Here is a 23,984-nt window from a genome sequence, read left to right as displayed (position 1 = left end):
TTTCAAAACATTTAACGTGCACTTGCAAATACTATCCTGCAATAAAAAAAAGTTCTTCCAATAGTTTAGTTTATTTTCAAAGCAGAATTTGAAACATTTTAATTAATATAGATAATGAATTTCATAAATTTCTAAATCTAAATCCAGTAAGGATAGCTTTTTAATTGTTTCTCATGCAAATGTGGAGCACTGATGAGGATAAAGGAGGTTAAATGCAAATGTAAAACCATACTAATCCGCCATGCATGAGTGTGCATCGCATCCATTGTTAATAAAATGTTATTTTCATGAACCATGGCTCCACAGAGGCCACCCCAACCAACACAGAAGATTTCAAAACCACACCAGTTGGCACACGTTCAGCCAAAAATCATTGTTCAGCTCCAGAAATCCTGTTGTTGAATGACACAATTTTGAGATCAGTTCCATTCCAAATGATTTATGAATGAAATGAGGTATTCATTGGCAAATAAATATTTATTTCTCCTAATGCATTTTTAAATGACTACTGTAGCTACACACAGTGCCAACAACATTGATGGTACATTAAATGTCCCAATAAGGCTCCAACAATAATTAACAATGACACTTCCTTTTATTTCACAGAAGTCAATACAACCATAACACCATGTCAAGATTTAAAGGAGAACGACAACGACTGAGGCTCAAATTCCTCACTTCAATACCAAACACCACAGACTACAGCCCGGCATGTAGGCTATGCGTGACGCGGGAAATCTTGCCCACGTTTCATTTCTCAATTGTAAAAGACAGCGCAGAATAAACACATCTATTTTACATATTGTAAGTGTTTAATATAAACAAATACCTGATGTACAAATTGCACTTGTTGACGGCTGTGAGGTAAAACACACGATAAAGCATTTACATGACAATAAAAAACAGCCTCGCTCAAGTCGCCTTGAAATGAGAAGCGGTTTATGACAACGCGCCTAGGCATCATTTAAAAAAAAAAAAACAACCCAGCTACGACCCATTACTGACTTGGAGGTTATGGGACACTCCTTAATACATTATTCTCTTGAATTTACTACTGAACTGCTAATAAAATACTCAAAGCTCTGCGCCTCATATTTGACTCCTAACATGCCTGGAGAAATTGACGCATCTTGTAAACAGTATTGGTCCTCATGCCTTTCTTAAAATATGGCTATTGGGACAGAAGGTCCTGTCCCCACCCCTACCCTCATCTCCCAACACATAGACCCACGTTTAAGTATTCAAAGTCCTTTTTTTTTTTTTTGTCACAATCTTTATCCAGTTTGGTGTCAACAAAAAAAAAGTTTTATTGTCATCACAGCTGTGAATCAGAGTCAGATAGCTTTACTGTTCCGACCAAGCAGCTGTCGCTGTTGTCCAAGCCTGCGCAATCCGACCACAACCCCAACGCGCCGGTCTCCAGGGGGGAGACGAACCCACCGGAACACCGGGACAGGTCGCAGGAGCTGATGTGCAGCCTGCGGTCGGCTTGTCTCGGGCAGCACAGCAGCCTCTTGAAGGCCTTCCTGAAGTCCGGGCTCCGGCAGTAAATGATGGGGTTGAACGCTGAGTTCACGTAGCCCAGCCAGTTTAGGAACACGAACAGGTCCTTGTCCACCACATCTGGAAAAAACACCCGCACAACGTTGACTAAAAAGAAAGGCAACCAGCAGAGAGTGAACGTCCCCATGATGATGCCCAGCGTTTTGAGCGCCTTCTGCTCTCTGAGCGCCAGGATTTTTGACGGCCTTTTCTTTAACTTGGAGGTTAGTCCGTTTAAGGAGTTGTGGAATCTTCCTTCGCACTTGTCGATCTTCGTAAGCTGTTTTTTCGCCTCTCTGTACACCCGGACGTAAACGAATACCATGACCAGGAGAGGAATGTAAAAAGATATGATCGATGAGGAGATGGCATATGCCTTGTTGGTGACGAAGTCGCAACATTCGGGGTCTTCGTAGCAGGCTGTCTCCACACTGTCCCGGGACCAGTGCATCAGGATGGGCAAGAAGGAGACCAGCGCAGAAATTGCCCAAACTGCACACACCATCGCTTTGGCTCTCGCTTTGGTCAACAAGCTTTGGTAACGGAAAGGCGAGGTGATGGCCACATACCTGTCTATGGCGATTACGCACAAGGTCTCGATGCTCGCAGTGACGCACAAGACATCCACGGAGATCCAGATCTCGCAGAAGAAGGAGCCGTACTGCCACCAGCCGCGCACCTCGAGCGCAGCGCCAAAGGGCACCACAAGCAGTCCCATGATGAGGTCCGCACTCGCAAGAGACACGATGAACACATTAGTGAGCGTCTGCAACCTCTGCGTCTTGGCTATGGCCACGATGACCAAAATATTCCCGAAAACAATACACAGGACAATCAAACCCATCACCAGGCTCATCCCGGCCATCCACTGGTCGGATGCGGGGTCCGACGCGCCGCTTTCCGAGCCATTCTGGAAGTTCACCGGAGAGGACGGGTCAGGTTCCCCCATATCGGGCTGCTGTGACGTGACCGGGACCAGTTTGGGTTCATGAAGTCAGCGCCAGGTCGTCTTTCGCGTCGATCGCAGGAGCCTCAGCTCCGTTCGCGTTGCGCGCCAACTCCATCTGCAGCTCCCCTCTCGCTCTCAGCCTCCAGGAGCTGCTGCACCAGCCGGGACATCACAACAGATGGTGACATCACTGCTAGTCAGGGGCGATCAACACTGCTCATTGGACACTCTGTCCCAACAATAAAACGAAGAAAACAAATGAAACTCGGAGAGTCATATATTTAGAATTTAAGCACGCGTGGATGAGTTTCATTAATGGAACAATTTGGCAAGCAGCTTCCTAAACCACCTGAGACTCTGATCTGCCTTCATATTGCGCGATTTATTGACAATGAGTGGGAGGTACTACCTATATAAACCCCTTGCAGACGCAAGGATAAGATGCAAACCCCACACAGAGAAGCTCCAGTTCTAGATTTGAGCCCCCCACCCCACCCACAACCTTCTTACTGTGATTAAAATTGCTGAAACTGTATTCCGCCACACACGCAGGACAACTCAAATATGAAAACACAGAACAATCATGATAGGAGTGAAATTTCTGTTTCCATCACTTGCTATTACAAACGAGATGTTTTTACCTTCTTGTATATTTTATATGCTTATCACAAAGGATGCATTCCACTGCCATGAGGTCAGATTGAGCCAAAGATTAACCTTTGTTTCACAGCAGCTGTATTCATGAAGCTTCTTATCTTAAGCTGTAGTAAAGATAACAGTACAACAGGGTTTGACCAGCAGCCAAACATATGTGATTACAGACAGGTCAATTTCAGCTCATCCATGTAAAACAAACCTTAAAATTATTTATAATTGCAATACAAGAGAGGATAAGATTTGGAAGCACCTGAGCTTATATCAGGATGTTGGGTTTATAATCTGTTTCATGATTTAGTTGTAGAATTGTTTATCCATCTGATTTATCCTTTTTGCCCTCAGCAGAAAGGATAAACATTCACATTTATCCTGGGACAACAAAAAAGGGATTACTTTTTATGAAATATTACAGATGCATATTCACATTATCATTTCATCTCAAACTGGACACAGTAGCCACTGAGGGGAAGGAGCATCATCTGTGAACTATGTAAAAAAGAAAGAAAACTGAAGCGCTATTTTTGACCGTCAAACTATTGGTGCTAATGGAAGGGAACTAAATAAAGATGTTTGCTTCCTTGTGTCCCTGAGGAAGGTGTAAGCTGACACGTGTGGGTGTTTTTAATGACTCCAACCCATTAAAATAAAGACCCTTTAACCTTCCAAACAGCATTTGAGTGTCTGGCTCTACATGCTTTTGGAAAACCGAGGTCCTCAGGAAACAAACAAGTGGAATGCAATGTAATGTAATGTAATTTTCACATTTGTCTTGGAAAATTCTGTTGAGGTGACAGCTGCCTGTATTACCTGTGCTGATTCCCCTGAAAAATGAAAGGCAAGGCTTTCAAAAATGAACCAAAGACAGATGCATAAGTGATAAGTTACCTGAAAAAAATACGAGCTGGCCTTGTGGCACACAGATGGACACAAGGATGGATGACTGTCGTTCTCGAGCTCGTTAATTTTTTCTGAGAAGTGCATGCCTCTTCATGAACATAATGAACCAGCAGCAGGGGCTATGACATGACCCAACGGAGCATAGCAAGGCTCATCTCTGAGTGTCAGCTCTGTTGAATATATAGCCCACCTTGGGCTCTTGCAACACCTACATGTGGATGGGGAGCTGCAGGCCTTTCTCACTGAGCTGTGAGGAGCTTCAAATAGTAAAGCCTCCACATCAAGCTTTTAGTGCTTTCTGAAGTATATAGATCTTCAAATAAAAATAATCTAAATTCTGTGTCAGTAACTGGATCGGAAGCCAGTCTACTGATATCCAGCTCCAGTTTAGAGGTTGTAAGTGATGTCTTGCTCAGCAGCAACTCACAGGTCGGTTTCTGTGATTACTTTTGGAAGAAGAAGAGTGATCAGCAAGATATCATGAAAAATTTTAATGGTTTTTGATGCTGGATTATAATCTATATTTGGGAGATTAACATATGTTTTGAAGAGGAATCACAAAGGTTTGATGATGACGTTGAAGGTGAACTATCTGCTTTATTGTTTTCTGATGCAGTTAAGTTTAACACAATCATATTTTTCTTTGTTGGGGGCCATTCTCTAATAAGACCCCCTTGGTTTCTTATTTATGATGAATATATTTAGTAAAGCAACAGGAGTTATGTTGTATAATTAAAAAGAACTCACGTGTCATAGGCTGGTTTGGAGGTTCAATCAGTAATCTTTATGACTTTTGGGCCAATACAAAAAAATGCAAAGTGGATTCAAGGCAGCTCTGAGATTCAAGCCAACTAAAATAAAATAAAAAATATTTTCCCACACAGAAAGTGTGTCGATAATGTGGGAAATCGAATTGTCAATCTTTATTTTTGGTGCCTGCTTGAATAAAAAAGGCTGCTGCCCCCATGACCTGTGTGGTCTGCAGGCTTTCAAAAATTTCCTGAGTAGAAAATAAGTCCAAACTGTTTCACGGTGAGTAACCAGAACAGATATGTTAAATTTTTCAGGTGCCGTTTTCAATTATGTGATTACTTTCCTTTTCCCTGCAGCAGTGGTGACAGAAATATAGAAATTAAAGCACCAAAAGCATGAAGACCATGTACTGTATATGAACAGACGTTAGTACAGCCGAAAGGCTGGATTTAAAGCAGGGTGTCATTTTATCTCAGCAACATCAATCTCAGGGTACATTTATAGCATTTATATCTTTGTGACAGTTCAATTTACCACATATTCCTCAATTTCACAAAAGTAAGGTGAGCAAAGTGCTCTCTACCACAAATACAGCAGTTACCTCCCACATTATTTTGTGCTAGTTCTGCAATCTGCATTAAACAGAAGCAGAGCAGATAGAACCTGATTTTGCAGCTTCACCTCCTTGTCAACGCCAACTTCAAGTCAAAGGTCAACATTGATTTCATCATTTCAAGTGATGCCTCTCTGTTTGTAACTTTGGCTAAAACCTTCCAGCTCTGGTGAGACTGGAGGTCAGGCGCAGGGGAGAACAACAAAAAAAGGACCTTATTTCAACATAAAACCTCCTATTCCTGCTTTTTGGAGTTAATATTCCTCCTGCAGTGTGAGAGACTGAAATGTTGCAACACTTTATCTCACATGCAGATAAGATCTTAATGGAGCCCACTCAACCAGACTGAACAGTGAATAAATGATTATGCAATTAAAAGTAAAACTCTAAGAAATGTGATTTCCTCCTTCACCAATCATGCTTATGAATTAAGCTTCCAACATCATTTATTTCCTCCGTCAAGGAGATAATGTTTCCTCGGCGTTGGTTTGACTTTTAGGGGGATTACACAAAATCTTTTTGACGTGTTTTCATGAATTTTGTGAAAAATGGTCTGGCATGCAACAGGAGAGAAATTGAGAATTTTGAAAAGATGCGGTTAAAGCAGCAGATTCAGCATGTTGTTTTTTCTATTTGTACCATTCAGCTGAAATGATCCAATATTGGAGCTCCATCCTGAGCAAAGGAGTCAAACTATCATGGGGCTAATGCTTGTTAGGTGCAGTGACATGATAGAAAAACTGAGCTGTAAAGGGCAGATTTGTGCTTTCCCAGTTCAGCCTAGCTAGCAGTTTGTTTGAGTTCATATAGTTAGTCTGGGCTCTTGAATGATATGGTCGTCATAAGAGGAGCTGCAAAAAGAAGAGTACAAAAGCCTTTTATGTGCCATAAAAGAAGGAGGCCCTTACCTGATGAGAGCTGGAATACATTTGGTTTTACCTTGAAGGATTTGCTGATTTTTAAATTAGCACCTATGTTGATCTGTTTCACCACCAAAGGATCTGGGTGTTGGATGAGATGTCACTGCCAAGCTTCTGATGACACTCCTGACCTGAAAGTCTTGAGTGATTGTTGTATTGTTGAAGCATGTCGAGGCTGTTACTGTGTTTGTGTGTGTGTATGACCTCTGGTATCGAGGACAGAAGCCATAAAGGGTTAATGACGCTGTCAGTATGACATCTGACAGTCAGGATGGATGACGGGCAAAGATTCAGAAGGTTTAAGATGAACGCTTGACAATCCTAATGATGCATTTGACAAATTGTATAGTATAATGTGTTCCTGCATTATAAGATGCAGGTTTGTTGTCACTCCTTCAATCTTGGAATTTTTATGACTTATTAGTTGGTAAAAGTAGCACATTTTGAATTAGGTGGAAATAGCAGCGCCAAAAACAAATAATTCCACGGATTATGATGCGTTAATGTTATCAATTCTATCGAACATCTTATGTCTTGGTCATTCAATGCCCACAAAATGAATCCTTACACAACATTCACATGTAATGATCAACATATCGCTCCTTATTGTGTAATGTTGTGCTCAGGTTTGCCCTAATCAATAAAGATATTTTATTTCTATCATTGGCTCAATGCTAGTGTGCCTAAACTGAACACAGAGGCTTTGGGTGGTCGGCTGTGTGAATCCCAATAGTCAAATACCAGAGGCAAGGGAAACACGTGGTTAAAGGAATTACATTTATTAGGCATTCACTGTCCCCCAAAGTCAGCTTATGTAGCGACAGAACCTGGCAAAGGGCGTGTGAGAAAATCACATATTTTCATATAATGTATTAATGTCATTTTCATAATGCTAATCGGATCCTTAAAAGCTAGAAATATTTAGAGCTGTAATACATAAAGAATTTATATGAAATCAAATGAACGCTCTTTCAAGGACACTTACTAAATACACACACATACACCAAACTAGACCAAAAAAAGTTTATTAGCTTCCTTTAGTGCATCTTAGAAGCAGACATCTCAACAAGGAAGCATGCTACAATGAGCCTGGAGATACAGTACAGTAAGAAATCATAGGAGGTGTTCAGCCACTCAAGCTCATTACTGTTCATTAAAAAAAATGCCAGCATGATGGCACAGCTCAGAAACCACACTGGTGAAGCGTTCACAGGTCATTTGGAATAAATAACCTGTGGGAATACATTTTTCCCTTTACAAGAATACATTGTTATTGCCTTGGAAACAGTGAAAAAGTCCTCGCTCTCACAACACATACACACATACCTTTGCATTTGCAAGGCACTTAGGGCGAGTGTTTTTAATCAAAGTTGCAAAATATGACAGAAATAAATATCAACACACTGATTCTGAATATCCACATAATTGTATTATATTACAGTAAAACATGATTAGAGTATCTGGAAATGGATGTGGAGGGACGTTTTAAGACTTCGCCACAACAACCTTGTTAAAGCACAAGCAGTAGTTAGTCGGTGTCATCAGTTCGCAGAAGGCTGCATCCCCCCCGGTGAAAACAGGCACTTAATTCATTACTGAGATAAGAAGTCTGGTTCAAAAGAAGTCTTTGTGTTACAAAGATAACCAGTCATATGTGCAGTGAACAAGAAATACAGTTTTAAGCTAAGAGTGCAACTTTTTAAAGTCTTTGACCTTTGTAAACAAGATAATGTGATTTGTGGTGAAACATGTGGATAAATGTTCAAGGAAGTTTTGTGCACCTGACGGCACCGTCCAAACAAGCTGAGTGGACATTAAAGTGGACATAAAAATACATCAAGCAGGAAACATAAAGTGAGGATGTGAACTGAAGACCTACACATCTCCAGTATATTAATGACCTAGTCTTTGTAGATAAAGAGAGCAGGAAACAAACACTTCGATGTACCACAATGCAAAAAAGAAAATTGGACATTTCAAACCCAATTCTCGATGTTCAATCACCCAAAACAATTTTGTAAGGCCAGGCTGTAAATAAATATAACAAATTTAAAAAATATATTATTTAGTTAAGTTCTGCGCTTATTTTTTTTTATGAGGCATTTCTTTTGAATGCTTTGCAAATGCAGCAATGGAACAAGTGCGAGCAGCAAAATTTTGTTCAGAAAGACTCATGTTCCAGTTTTTTCTTTAGCAGTTTTAGGAAAAAATGCTGCATTGTTTTGAATACTTTTGTTCTCTTTACAAATAATCCTTGTGAGATACTGGCTGTGAATCGAAGTTAGCACTGAAAAGCAAAGCCTGTGTGTGAAAAAGTAGAATAAATCTATGTTCTCTAAGAATCCGACATCAGCTTCACTAAGCACCAAATAAATTACTGATTTTTCCAATTATTGATTGGTGTAATGACTAAGTGCTTGTTCTAAATGTTTTTTTTATTATGCATTTAATAAATGAATTTACTCAATATAAATATAAGAAAATTAATGGGGCATTAATCTAAACTAAAACTATTTCTACAAGAGCAGAAGATAAATCGTTAAGAAAATCTATGGCTGTAGATAAAGTCAGCATCTACTTAGAACATGCAGTTTTTTTAGAGCACGTCTTTTAGAGTATGCCATGTTATAATTTATCTGCTCAATTAGCCCACTCCTTGTATTTGCTGTCTCGTCTCCAGTGTGCGTCCCACTTGTGGAGTTGAGTCTTGAGTGTCGCCCCCGCTGCTGTAGAGAGAGCTGTTTGCTGGATATTCAGAGATTATAACACAAGAAATTGTTGGAGGTCTAAATTATACCACATTCAATAATGCACAAGCTTACATCCCTAGCAACACTAACTGTGAGTAGATCAGATCAATTGTTTTCAGAGTTTCCTTCCTTCAAAGTTGCATTAACTAACAGAACTGCAAGAAAAGGTTTCACTGATTTTCATGAGAACTGAGTTGTTCCACTAATTTTTCACACAGAGAACTAGCTCCTCAATTACTTCTTGAGGTTATGGTGATAAACATGTGAATGTAAACAATGGTGTCTTTCAAATGCACGGATTGGTTGGTGAAAATTTGAAGCTGATCAGGTTTCAGCTTTCACAATTTACATTTTAAATTTCTGACAGTATCTTAAAGTATCATTAGTTAACCACTGACACCATCGTCATCACCGACCAGATAGTTTCCTACAAAATCCACAAAATACAATGCTTGATCCCATTTAGCCCCATCAGTTTGGTTTATAAATGAGGTATTAACTTTCAATTTATTAACAACTGTCATGGATTGAATTAAATCTCTCCCTAAATTCAAGATTGTATTAACTAGACTTTCACCAATCATGACAGATTAATCAATATATACTGTCTTCTCCATGAATTATGAACAAAAAAATGGAGCTTGGCTGCAAAAGCAACAACTTTACAGACGTTTAAAGAACACAGAAATTGTGGATTTTGTGGCTGTAGTGACCAACTAAGAGGCTTCAGAAGACATGTGCCAGCGCCACAGTGACCTCCCCCTCTCCAGGACTGGCACTCATTTGAAGAGGCTGGGTGAAGGAGGCGGCCTTCATCATGCAGGCTTTACCAGTTTCCACACAGTAGTAGACCCACACACTCACAGTGAGGCTTGGATTGATGTCTGACTCCTTTATAACAGCAGGAAGTTTGGTTATAATGGACAGGGGCTTTGACAGATCTGTGATGTCACCGGTTACCACGGCACTTTCTAGTAGTTCCTCGTACCCTGTGAAGAGACAACATAAACAGTCGGTTTGACTTAAAATGTAGTCAAAAGCAAGAATCTTCATCATCTTAATTTAGCGTGTTTACATGCTAACACTCGCTAATCAGCTGAACTTAGGCATGAACCTGGCAATGATATTAGAGGAAATGTCTAACAGATCAATATATTGATGAAAAGACTTGGAGAAAAATGAGTTACAACCTTTCACGGACCGTGAATAATTGTGATAAATTTTATGGCAATCCATCTAAAAGTCCTTGAAATATTTTACTCCACCCAAATTAGCGGAGCAACGACGTTAAGATCTCCACACATGCAATCACATCATATCTAAAATAAGAAGATCAATCCTTAATTTGGACTCTAATATGTTTCCAAAGAGCACAGGAATCTGAGTGATGCTGTTTATTTAGTGTCTAAAATTAAAGCTTAGCATGACTGAGCAAGTTGTAACATGACACAGCACTGCTACATTGATTCCTCTGCAATATTAGGCAAGACCTCAAACGAACCCATTGAATCAGATGGAGTCAAGGTGAGGACATTAATACTGTTCCACCATGTTCAACTATTTTTAGAAACAAGTACACATTGAAAGAGACATGAGTATTGAAAGATTAATGAAAACCAAAAAGAATTTGAATTGTGAGAAAATATTATGCCAGAGGGAGCATCAAATCCATGCCAGCTGTGATTAATGAGGCTGATGCCAAACACAAAGTCCCAGGGAAGCTTTTCTTCCCAAGAAGAGACAAAAAAACAACCCCAGAAACAATTTAGATCTACCATGCATTTATAACTTGATCTATCAAAATTCCTGCCTTTTGCTCTGATCTGATCAGCGTAAGTCTAGACGCTGTAACAGGACAGTGGAGCCTCACGTACCATAGCCTGGTAGCTTATTATGTGAACCAAGCCATGTCATCTTATCAGAATGTTCTAAAAATAGCCTGCTCATATCATTGACTGCACGCTGCGTCGCCCAGAATGATGGAGACACATTTGTTCCCTTTTGAATAGACGCAGAATCATCCACATATCTCAAATCTCTTAATGCTAAATCCTATGGGGTCAGACGGCTTTTGATTAATACACGAGAACATTTAATGAAGTCTTTTGAATACAACCAACACATTAGACTGTCCATAACCATGAATAAACATGAAGGTGGTTTTAAAAACAACTTGGCTGACAGAAATATTCGTCCAGGCACAGAGAATGTGCTTCTTGAATAGTGAAAATGAAGGTCAAGCATCGTCTATTTCCATTATTTATTTATTTTTTTTGCACGCCTCATGGATCACAGACAAAAATAAAACTGAGCAGAAGTTGAGTGGCTCACAACTTCTCCTATGTTTCAAAACTGGAAAAATGCGACTTTTTTTCCACTTTTAAAACATATTGAGAACAAATACAGGGTGGACCTAAGCATTAATTAATCACGTCTACCTCGGCTTGATTTCGGGCAGCCGGAAGGAGGAAAGTATTTTTTTAAATCGGCTAAATCCTCAACTGTGGAAATATTCAATTTCTACTTTGACATAAAGAATTCAACTTGTGTAAACTCTAAATGTTTGATAAACCTCTGCACTGAACAGCAGTAGATCCACATATTGAAGTGCACAGGGCAGTAACAGAAGCATTACAGTACTTGTTAGTATACAAAGAGTTCATGCAAACAAAACTCTACTAAACACTGCCCTGCTTTTTTCAGCCTTTGTGAGAAACTGAATGGTCAAGATGCCTTTCATGGGTATGAAGCCAAAGGCACTTATAGGATAAACCTGAATAAACATTTGCATGCATGAGATTGTTAATCATTTTTGAACTTCCTGGTCCTCCTGGGGGATCATCTGGCTTGGGAATCCCCCAGGAGGAGCTGGCAAGTATTTCTGGGGAGAGGGACATCTAGATTATGATACTCAGCCTGCTGCCACTGCAACCCCACCCTGAATTAGTGTTCAGAAAACGAATGGACGGGCAGTTCATCTGTGCCTCACCATCAGCAGAGAGAGCCCAGCAGCTAGGGGCCTCTTCTGTCAGTTTGGTTCCTTCTGGAAGTGTCAAGGTGAGCGACATGATTAGAGTCTGGCCTGCAGAGACTGCCAGTGGTGGCATTTCTTTCTTGGAAGCTGATTTAGGCAGCGTCGGAACTTTGGCAAGACCCCGAGGCTTAGATGGTACCGAGTCTGTGCAGTCCTTTGAGATGGGGAACTGGAAAAGACAGAAATTTTGAAGGAGGAAGCTTGTAAGGCTCAGGATGTACTGTTTTTATTACCTTGGGTTCCAACTCTTCTGATAGAATAAGCTTTTAAAATAGATTAATGGCACTCATGGACAAAATGTAAAGGGCTTTTTGAAGGTTGGAAGTGAGCTCTTTTCATTCACATTAACAAACACAAACAGACCTCACCACTGAGACAGTCTTGGAGGTCAGGTCTAACACTTTGACTTGGTGGTTGTTGGTATCAGCTACATAGAGAAGCTTACTGCTGGCTCCGACACAGATTCCTCCAGGCTCATTGAAGCAGGATTTGTCAAATTCAAAACCCAAAGTATCTCCGGCCTCTCCAGTCCCTGCTAATGTCCAACACTGCTTTCTCTTTGGATCCACCACCTTGATCTGGGCACAATCACACATGTATACAGACATAATCAAACAAAATGAAAACCAGGGTAATTGAAAAAAAGGTGAAGTGTTCCCTATAAGCTGTCAGATCAAAAGAAGATGAGCTTTGCATATCCACTCATCTCAATATGACAAAGAGAAGCATCAGATGTAAAAAAAAAAAAAAAAGAAGCTTATTACATCTTTGAACTACAGGCTTGTGACATGCAAAGGTTACCTTGTGATTGTAGGAGTCGGCCACATAGAGCAGGCTTTGTTCAGGAGCCCAGGCAACACCAAGAGGATGCTGCAGCTTGGCGTCGACTCCTTTCCCATCAACATCTCCAAAAGCAAAAAGGTTCTGGTTCAAAGGAAAGACAAGTTTCAGAGATCAAATAAAAATACAAAAACCACAAATGACCAAACTGCAAGTTCTCTCTCTCTCTATCGGCAGTGTGGGTCAAAGAGCAAATCAACTTTATAGCAAAGATAAAGTACTTTCACATGAAAATACAGGCTGAAGCTTCTTCTATACCCTGTAAATGATCAGTTTCCATTCAAGCACTCAAAATAAGAAGAGTAAGAAGCAGGCAACACTGGCTTCATTATGTAAAATGGGTTCTGAATAATTCATATACGGATGGATATGCCACAGTTGAAAGAAACACTACAGTATTAAAAGTTGTATTAGTCATTCTGAAAATAGCTGGATGAGTCATTCTTGAGATGTTTTGAGAAGTATGATAAAATTAATGATAAATGTAAATAACATATTCAAAATGGGAAAAGAAATCTCCAATTATGTCATAAGGATTAAAAAAGACAATTCCTGAAGGTGCCAAACAAATATAAGCAGATATAACAACCCTCAGTATTATTGTTTCACACCAACATAATGCAAATAAAACAACTTCTTTATATATACATATACTATATACTGTACATATATACACATACAATATGTGTATGTATGTATATATATATACATACAGTATATATACATATAAAGTATATATATACAGATATACATACATATATACATATACAGTATATACATAATATACAGTATATACACACACATATACACTGTACATATATACATATTTATATACAAAATATTTTTTTTTTCATTTTTTTTGTTGACTCACCACCATGATTAACATTAACAGTATTTGACTCAAGTTAATAATTCTTCCTTATTTTCAAATGTGACTGAGCTTTCCGGCTCTTGGGACATTTAAAAAAATGCACCACTGCGCAGGAAAAAAGAAAAAAACTGCAGCAGAATGACTGCAAAGACATGAAAGCAAAGACAGAAATTGTTTTCCAGCTTCGCCAAAAAAACAAAACAAAATAAACATACAGGAGAGAGGCTGTGTTTATTTACGGCTTTATAAAATCAATACTAGCTATCCATGGAGAAACAAACTCGAAACCAAATGCCCAGGAATTATCCAAAGCCTTTTTAAATAACACATTATTGTTTTCCGTGGCTGAATGTTTTAAGAATCTCCAGATTAAATAGTGTGTTTGCTGTCCATGAATGGTGGTAGAGCCAGCTCTGTGCCAGAGCATATTATTACTAAACGTATGGATTTTTATCTGCAATACATTTAAAATTGCTAAATTGAAGAATCTCCCCATTATCAAATCTTGAAATTGGACATAAACTAAGACTGGTTAAGTAAAACAGTGTGTGAACGTTATATAAAAAAAGGAAAATGTCTTAAAAGTTACTTAACATTCAATTACTGCTTGTAGGCAATAGTTGGTGGGTTTAAAAGCAATATTAATAAACCGTCTGACAAAAACGTTGCTCATTCACCATTGGGTCTCTTTCTCCACCGACCAGCGACTTGACGGCTCCATCTTTCAGTGCCAGTGTGCGGATGGTGCTGCTTTCACTGTCGGCTACGTAAAGGCAGCTCCAAGGCTCCTCTGGGGCCAAAGTCAGGCCTGACGGCTGAGCGAAGCCAGCCTTGTGGGGGTAGGAGTTGTTTCGGTTCTCCTCGCTGCCACTGCCGGCCCATCTGATGCACGTGCCCGCCTTGAAGTCGCTGGATGTGGTGTCAAGAAACGATACAAGTATGGATATGGGTAGGGAAAAGTTAGCCAAGACAGTAATTGTGAGTTTTTAATCATTACAGATGTGATTTATTGTATGATATTAAACCAACATTAATCCGCACAATGGAACTTCCCTCTGTGCTTTCTTTCATTACGCTTATATATCATTATTATCTAATGATTATCACTGACCTCCTGTGAAAACAAGTGCAACATAAATATGACGCAAGTCATGTGGGCTTTTATTTCCTATAAATTCTATTTTTAGAGAAGAGTTATATGTGTTTTTGAATGGTTGCCATGTTCTCGTCTCTCACCTCCCTTTTGGCAGTTTCCCATCTGCTAGGAACAAAGCCCAAATCTGGTGGGACCCTGCCATGGCTATCCACAGCACATTATCATCAACACCGCCTGAAACCACCACAGACACACAACACAAACGCTAACAAATGCATAGAAAATGAGGTCATGAGGTCAGAACATCGATTGAGGTATTGTGTACAGTCTTTTGATTTTCTATCAATAATACAATCCAGATGTGATGCTAATAATTGGCCTGAAGGTAAAAAAGTTCTTCAGGTGTGTAAAAGTGCGATTCACAATTCATTAATTTCTTACACTATTAAAACTACTATCTGGTGGCCCTGATGATTTTATAAAGCTGTGATCTCTTAGGAAATGGGTCAGAGAAACAGTCGTGCAGGTTTAAGTGACAGCGGCCCGTGTGATAAAGGCCATATGCCAACTCAGATCCGCTCAGCAGAGACAATGTTGTCATAATGATGGATGCATATACAGCATCTCTGTTGTATTTTTAATGTGGCACAGAGCTCCATCTTTCTTGATCACATCTGATGGGCTGTCAGGAGTGTTTGAAAACTGCACCTGACTCTCGTCATCTATGTTATGATGGTGCGCTGCAGTTCAAAAGGTGTAAGGACCTCTCTTTTAATTATTCATGAACACGGTGAATAAATCATGAATATGCAATGAGTGCTTGGATGTATTCTCAGAGGACAATTTTATTCGCGTTAAAGGTCTGATTCCACATCCTCAAACCACGTGGCTGTGTGCGAACCACCAGGTTGAGTCATCAATCAACATGCGCAGAAAATGTGACTAAGACTGATTACCTTTCGTGTGCATGCTGTTTGCAATGACAAGAGGAGAAAAAATACAAAAAATCCACATGATTATAATCAACTGCTCTCTAAAATGAAAAATGACAGCGACTGCCATCCAGGTGCAAACTTTCGTCTTTTGATTGATTTGAGAGTGCACAAACACGACAGTTAATCACACACTTAAATTTAATTAAAATTACAACTCTGACCTTTTTCATGTGATATGTGGAAGATAGTACAGACCCAGATCTCAGTAGACAGATGTAAAATCCCATCTAGCCTGTGATCGCCTCAGGGTCTCCCTGGAGGTGTTGAAAAATGTTGCAAGGGAGACGTCTGGAAAAATGGGATTAACCTGCTGCCACCACAACCTAAACCCAGCTAAGTGGTAGATTAAAGGTTTTAAAATACTCCACCCTGGAGACAAATGTGCATCCCTGAACACAATGTAATTAGGTTGTCTTCTCAAAAAGGTATACTATTCATGTAGTTTTAAATGCTTTGAAATGCAAGTCACAAACCCCATGGAGGAGGGTGCAATCCCACCTGAAACACACCACTGTCTTTTCGTCAGGGATGAGATGCATTCATTTTATGTTCACAGAATTTATGATCAACTCAAGCTGAACTGCAAACCTGCAAAACAACAAGGCCCCACAATATCTGGGCACGGATACACGGGTGATGGGGGTGACCTCTCTCGCAGGGTTTAGGTGAGGGTTTAATCATGTGGGTGCAAAAAGAAATACTCGTTCTGAATGAGAGGAGTGTCCACGGCAGAATAGGTAGGGAGCATCACAAGACTCACCAGCAGAACCAAGGGTCACATCCCAAGGAGAGTTGATAGGCTGCTGGGGCCCGGCGGCCCCACCCTCTTTGTCGGTGCCTTGAGTGCCTACTCCAGCTAGTGTGCTGACTCTGCCTTCTATCAGGTCAATCTGAAAGACAACAAACACAAAGATAGGCACAAATATGCAACTAAACATCAAGGAAGAAACAAAAATAATCCTGTTTAGAAGACTACCTTTCGGATCAGGTGGTTTTCTGTGTCAGCCACGTACACAAAGTCCCCTTTGATGACCACGCCCTGAGGGGCGTTAAAAGAAGCTTTGTGGAAGTCGCCATCTTCTCTCCCGCTTTCAGGCCCTGAGACAGAAGCGGCAAACAAATAACTGTTGTGGTTCAGTGTGCACTGCAAGCCAAGTCAAGTCATTTAATTTGTTTAGCACATTATAACGCATAACAGTTGACCCAAAGTGCTTTGCAGGTATAGCAGGGAAGGCAAAACAGGATACATGCCTTGAAAATGCAAAATCAAGTATACAACGCTCTGTAAATACAATAAAACAATCAATACAAGAGGGCATAAAAAAGGACCTGAAATGAATTACAAGCAGGAGAGTTAAAGTGTCTTCAGGGTAGACTTAAAGCTGACTATAGTGTTACGTGATTTAATATGGGAGGAGAGGAAGTTTCAAAGTTTGGGGGCTACTACAGAAAAGAATCGGTCCTCTTCCGTTTTTAAGTGTGTTGGTGGGATGGCAAGGAGCTGTCTTGTTGTGGACCTGAGTGACCTTGGAAAAGAGTAGGTGGATAAAAGATTGGTGATGAATCACGGGGCTGGACCATGAAGTATTTTAAAAACTAAAAGAAAAACTTTAAATCAATGAAGGATTTCACTGGCAAACATTGAAGCTCAGTGAAAACGTGAGTTACGTGCTCATATCTGTTGGTGCCAGTGAGGTGTCTTGCAGCAGCATTCTGCACTAACTGGAGTCTGTTTAAGTTGTATAGGATTAAGCTTGAGCAAAGTCATTTGCTTTCATCTAAACGTGAGGTAATAAAGCATGTATGACTGTTTCAAGGTCTTTTTTATCAGATAGAAAGTCCTTCAGCTTAGCTATTGTTCTAAACCAACATTATTTCAAAGGTCAAACAGAAGTCCTTTCTACCAAAAAGGAAGTGAAAACTTGAAATACCTTTATACAAGCTGACAAATTAAGTACTATATCATAACTGGGGACAACTTTAGATCCCACCAAATTCAGCCAGATGTTTATGCATTTTTAAACACAACACACCAGATACCTTATTTTTGCTACTTACCTCCTATGACGTGCAACATCTGCCCAGTCGATGATACCACCAGAATTCGGTGATGCCCGGTGTCGGCTATGGCCAGTGTTTTCTTGCTGTTGTCTACAGCAACCTTCCCAGGAAAAGACAGGATGCTTGGTGGCAGGGAGTCTCGATACAGCTTAATCGCCACTGCGTGAGGCTTCAGCAGCCCCTGCTCCCCGTAGAAACGGAGGGCAGCTTCGGTGAAAAGCTCCAGCCTCTCGTGGTGACCTTCACCCACTAGGGAGAAGAGCAGGTTGCCATGAGGGCCCACCAAGACCAGTGTTGGCCAGCAGGACACCTCCAGTTTGTGCCAGAGGCAGGCCTCGCTGTCGCTCACGACCGGGTGGCAAATATCATAGCGGAGCACGGCACTCCGAACGTTGTCCACCACCTTTGAAGTGTAGGTGACAGACAAAGACAAATGAGCATAGTGGTCTAACAAACAGATTTACAATCAATTACTGTACTCATTTTATTCTCAATTATTTTATATTTAAATGAATCAATTTGTTATATCAAGAAAAAAAAGATGTGTCCATGTTGACATCTGAAATAGCACGTATGAAAGAAAGGCATCAAAGCCTCACAATAAAGAACCAGAGAATGATTTGCATACTCGCCTCACAAATATATTTCTCATCTATTGACGACTCCACGATTCAACAAATGAATGCCAGAGTGTCTGAGTGAATCCAATTACCTGTTTAGCTCCTAAAAAGCACTGGCAAATGAGTGGGGAAAGAACTGTGTGTATCAAGCACATCATTTGCCAGAGGCAGCAGTAGGAGTTTAAAGATTTTTCTGCTGCTGTGTGTTATTTTGTGTCACACTGAAAAACAGTTTCATAAAGAATGAAAGAGAAAGATCAACAGCATCACGAGGATTCTTCTGAAGATCTAGTTTTGGGTCTAAAAATGCTAGAAAAAACAAGTGTGGTTAGGATAATTCTGATAAATCTCTCCAAAATACGTTCCACATATGAACGTCTTGGTGCTTTGAGTGTTTGCTTGAGAAAATGGCACTTGTAGTGCAATACAGAAAGAAAGCAGACACAAAATGAGGATGAAAAATGACAACACTTACTTTTTCATTGGGGAATTTAGCTGAATGCACACCGACGATAACCAATCCATCTGAGCGCCGCATCAAACAGAGACACAAAGACAAAAACTGGTTCTGAGGACTTGATTTTGCTTTTGAGTTATACTTCCTCAGATCAAAACACAAGATGTTCAGTTTTTTTATTGAGCAGACTGGTAATGCAAGGAATTGTGTTTTTCTTTCTTTTTTCTAAAATACCTGTAAAATTTTAAAAGCTCAGTAATAAGACACAAAACCTACTTGTTACAGGAAAAATGATTACAAAAACGATAATTCACATAAGCTTCATTTCCCCTGTGTCTTTGTCACATAAAACAGGCAAAGTTTCATGTTTTTCTATGTATTTACATTTGATAGCTCTTGCCTGTGGCCAGCTGGGATAGGCTCCAGCACCACCTGTGACCTGCAAAGGCAAAAAGCGACTGAGGACGAGACGATTACTGTTGTCTTGTCTTCAGGAAAATGGATGGATTTGATAGCCCTTCATTCTCCATATATGGCACCAGCTGGTATTCCCTTGACATTTGCTGTCATCATAAAGGTATGAAGGATTTCATCACCCGTGGCAGGCCAGGCAGCATAGCACCAGCACAGATTGCACTACCGATGAGTGGGTGGTGGGGCAGGACGGGGCACTTGGACTGTGGGAGTGACTGGACTGGGTGGTTCGCACACCTCACTGAGCAGAGCAGCAAACAGAATGTACCCACAGCAGTGCCAAAGATAAGACAAGTGTGGAAATGTGTGACGGCACTGCAGTGTGTGCTTTCTATTTCCCACGTGGCTCGCAGCTGACTTTCAAGCCGTACAACTTCCTCGGCTGACCCCTTGACGGGTGAGCAGGGGCCCAGTATCAGCTGGACCCTACTGCGGTTAACATGGAGCGGCTACATAAAGAGGCCAAAAAGTGAAACGCAGCAGGGTTGAGCATGGGCTCCTTCACCAACAGTTTAGCTGGGAAATATTTTGAGTTACTGTATCGTCACAGCTGTGATAACAGCCCTCACGCTCTCTACAAAGAGGAGCAGAGTTCCTGCACTACAGCTTCTTGGCCTGCATGACCTTACACATATTTCAGAAGTGCAACTTCACGATGAACAATGAACTACTGGTGGAATTTTCTGTCCTCAGTAAGGCCTCTCAGGCTGCTGCTTCCTAAGGGGCCCACGGTACCGAGGCCTGAGTAAAGAATGCATTCAAATTGTATTCCAGCAGGGTAAGCACTGAAATTTTTTTTGTCAGGGGAATAACATTATGAAACTAAAATATTGTCTTTTATTTTCACAGGAAGCGAACTAATTGTGAACCTTCAGAAATGCACGGGAGGATTATGCTTTGTCATAAAAGTGTATTTATACTAGTGTTGTCTATTCATTTAATTATCTCTGTGAGATTGTGCAGCACCCATATTAATATTTGTGTCAATTCCAAGTTCGGGTATGAAATTCTATTCCTCCCAAGGTTATCCACATTTCTGTATCTTGGATGAGACTACACAGTGAAAATAGAGGAAGGAGCTCAGATGTGTGTGTTTGAGTGAGAGTGTGTTTTTTAATGAATGTGTCTTTCTCTGATCTCAGGAAGCTTTCCATCAAAGGCAAGGAAAAGGCATATGGGCATAAATCTTCCTCACACACACACACACACATTTCATTCATTCATTCATTAATTTGCTAATATGAACATAATGTGAACATTCATTCATATAAAACAGCTCTGATGAACATTCCTTGTGTAGCCTGCGCACAGGGTGACATTTCACAGTTAACTGTATCTATGAAGAAAACAGACTTGTTAATCAGCATTTTTTTGTTTAAATATTTCTTCAAATTATGTAAACAAAATTAGACAAAAAAAAAAAATCAGATATTTTAACTGGTATAATTATAGTTGAATATGTGACCCAACCATTAAAACAAAATAGAACATCTCTTTGTTAGGTTGTAGCGTTGATGTTTTTGGTCTCCTTAAAGACTTTTTTGAACATAAACAAACATATAAATAATGCCAGCCTTATCTTTCCAATTTAAATATGGCAATGCCTGTTATGTTTACGAGCCTCTCCAAAGATAGGCAGTGTGTTCGATAAGAAGGATTATCAGCATGCTTGACAATTTAATCGTACACTAATGGATTTTTATGGATAGTTGGTGAAACACATCTATAAACTACACACGCACGCACACACAAAAAGAATTACCTTAAGTTTATCAATAAGACAAATACTAAAAAAGTCCCCCCAAAAACCCAAGCCAACCAATCATTCTACCAAGATGCTTCCAACATCAGGTTTCAGATGAATATCTAATAGTCAGGGGAGGGGAGGTTATTTTCTAACAAGGTTTTGTTTTGTTGCGGCATAAAATGGAAGAGATTATGCAGCGTGGAACACCTTCACATCTCTAATTAATCTCTCAATCCCAACACGAGTCTCTAGGACTAAAATAATTTTTCTTATTGCTGTTTTGAATCTCAGCTCATACCTGTGACAGAGTACTTCTGCTCTAGCTGATGCAAGCTGGGCAGTATGTGCATGCAGTTGATGCAGCAGTACGTAAAGAAGTCCAGCAGCACCACTTTCCCAGCCAACTCCTTGTTTAAAGACAGAGGCCCCTCCGTATTCAGCCATTCCAAGCCTAGGGCAAATCACAGAGGAAAATTATGCTGTTGCCATATTAGACGTGTTAGTCACAGCGTGGGAAAGTACTTTATACTGCCCATCACTGTCAGAACCAATAATGTTATTATGGAAGAGGTTGGTGAATTAAAGCATTGAATTAGTTGTGATCTCTTCAAAAGAGTTACGAAACTAATGCATGCCATGAATTACTGTCTGGAGATCTATATCATGTGTTTTTAACTCTTACTTCTCATTAACTTTATATGTGTTACACTTAATTCACATGGATTTAGCCCTGTCTCAAAGTGTTCCTGTTAGTTGAATAGCATATCTTACTGTCCTTAGGAAATCATTTGTCTTACCTCTACTATATTGCTTTGTCTCCTTAGAAAAGTCTTAATCTCAGTAGTATTTGACCTAATTAACTACAAATTCAATCATTTAAAAAAGGGGCTATCCATCTTTAGAATGATGCAAAAACAGACAAAGAAGGAGAAGAACTGGCTTTTTCAATTAAAACGTCTCTGAAAAGAGATATTATCTGATATCTAAAATGCTAAACCTGCCATGTGCAATAGCTTTGCACATGGCAGGTTATATATATATATATATATATATATATATACACACACACACGCACACACACACACACGCACACACACACACATATATATGAGATTTGATTTTTAAAATAATTTATTCATGAGAAAGATATAGAGATAGATATCGTAACTGTACAAAATGGCAAAATGGGCAAAAACATACACAACAACACTAAACTAAACATTAACTAAATCTGCAACTCATAGGTATTTTAATAACAGCTTAGTGTTGAATATAAATCATCTGTCTACTTGGTGAAGGTCGTAAACAAAGGTCAACAACTTAAGACAGATTTCAGAAAATTTGTTTTCATTTCATTGTATTATAATATGATCAATGATGTCCTTGGGGCTTCTTTGGAAGACTGCTGAGCTTCAAAAATTGTATGTCACAAACCACTCTGCTTCTGTAACATTTCAGTGACATCTGGAGATGCTTCCCGCCCCTGGATGAATCAGGGTTAAAGCCCTGAATTGGGTTAAAGCGACTGTCTGTCAGGACCACTGGCAGATCCTTTGCTCAAACACACCGCTGTGAACTGCTGTTTAATGCTCCATTGTAGATCCCCATCTACTGGTGTCATAAGATATTGCCAATTGGCTACATGTTAAAAACAGGACTACACTGATGGCGTTAATGTGGAAGTATTACTTGTCTTGAGCAATGGAACTGACGATATTGACAAACGCCTGTAACGATAATGATTCATGTTTGCAACAACAACAACAACAACAACAACAACAACAACAACAAAACACACCACAGGCAGCATTGCACTTTAAAGTAAATTAATCATCACTAACTCATCTGTTTGCTTTATCTGGCCATATTGTGTCTACTCATGTTTTATGAATCAGAGTATTTTGTAAAGCCATCGCAGAGCGAAAATTAAAGCAAATATTTCAGAATGAAGAGCAGGAAATCAACACATAACCGTGTATGTCTATAGTATGCACATCGGTACATGCCCAGTCCTGTGAAGATATGCAACTATCATAGTCAGTGCTAATGCTAACGAAAAAAACTAAAACACTGGCTAACCTGTCTGGAAATCAGGTATCTTCAGATCCTGTCTCTCGTCCAGCTTTTTCAAATATTGCTGGACAAGATTTTCCTTTTCTTGCTGCGTTTGGGCTTCTTCTAGTTCACAATCCAGCTCACTTTGAATAGGAAATAAGGTGGAGAGGCTACACTGAGACGCCATGTTTCCAGCTAAGCCACGTAAATTCACCAACTCGATTAATAACGATGATTCGAAACAACATATTGAAAATAAATTTCTGTTAAAAACTAACGTGTATTTTAACTCGCTTTCAAGCAATTTATTGAAGAACACATTACACATTCTGATAAATTATTTCGACAACACCATTTTAAAATTTCAAGTGAAAACTTCAAACCGTATGGAAAGTGCGGTTGCTCTCGTTCCTTGTGTTTACTGTATTCATCGGAGGACTGTGGCGGTAACCGATAACATGTCTCTGCAAATCCCACTGTAAAGTACCTCTAGAAAAGACTATGTTAAATGGTATATTCTACATATTAATTATTAGTACCTATTTTGGCAGTGGTTGATTTTTCACTGTGATATGTATTACTTCCGACGATCAATGGGTGTTATCAAACATCAGATCTTGTGTAATAACCAAGGTTTTGCGGTGGTCGCTGGG

At 39.8% G+C, this 23,984-nt stretch overlaps 2 protein-coding genes across 3 annotated transcripts; both read right to left on the bottom strand.

Moving 5' to 3' along the window:
* Nucleotides 1–470: 470 nt before the first annotated feature.
* On the bottom strand, nucleotides 471–3,092 carry adrb1 (adrenoceptor beta 1). Its single transcript, XM_068305556.1, has one exon. The coding sequence runs from the start codon at nucleotides 2,489–2,491 to the stop codon at nucleotides 1,316–1,318; it is 1,176 nt and encodes a 391-aa protein (XP_068161657.1). The 5' UTR covers nucleotides 2,492–3,092; the 3' UTR covers nucleotides 471–1,315.
* Nucleotides 3,093–7,319: 4,227 nt separating this feature from the next.
* Nucleotides 7,320–23,519, bottom strand: nhlrc2 (NHL repeat containing 2). 2 transcript variants are annotated; one of them, XM_068306232.1, is made up of 13 exons: nucleotides 23,356–23,519; nucleotides 21,575–21,727; nucleotides 19,074–19,123; nucleotides 17,976–18,381; nucleotides 16,894–17,015; nucleotides 16,678–16,807; nucleotides 15,063–15,156; nucleotides 14,504–14,735; nucleotides 12,917–13,039; nucleotides 12,484–12,693; nucleotides 12,071–12,284; nucleotides 9,795–10,070; nucleotides 7,320–9,076 (listed from the first exon to the last, which is right to left on the bottom strand). In XM_068306232.1, exons 1-12 carry the CDS (start codon nucleotides 23,516–23,518, stop codon nucleotides 9,808–9,810), a joined length of 2,160 nt encoding a protein of 719 aa, XP_068162333.1. In that variant the 5' UTR covers nucleotide 23,519; the 3' UTR covers nucleotides 7,320–9,076; nucleotides 9,795–9,807. The 2 variants fall into 2 exon arrangements, with proteins under 2 accessions (XP_068162333.1, XP_068162332.1); XM_068306231.1 differs by having other exon boundaries at nucleotides 7,320–10,070.
* Between the last annotated feature and the right edge of the window lie 465 nt (nucleotides 23,520–23,984).

The sequence above is a fragment of the Antennarius striatus genome, chromosome 21, assembly GCF_040054535.1.
Source record: "Antennarius striatus isolate MH-2024 chromosome 21, ASM4005453v1, whole genome shotgun sequence".
NCBI lineage: Eukaryota > Metazoa > Chordata > Actinopteri > Lophiiformes > Antennariidae > Antennarius > Antennarius striatus.
Note: the sequence above shows the minus strand (reverse complement) of the source record. Positions and strands in the feature narration are given on the sequence as shown.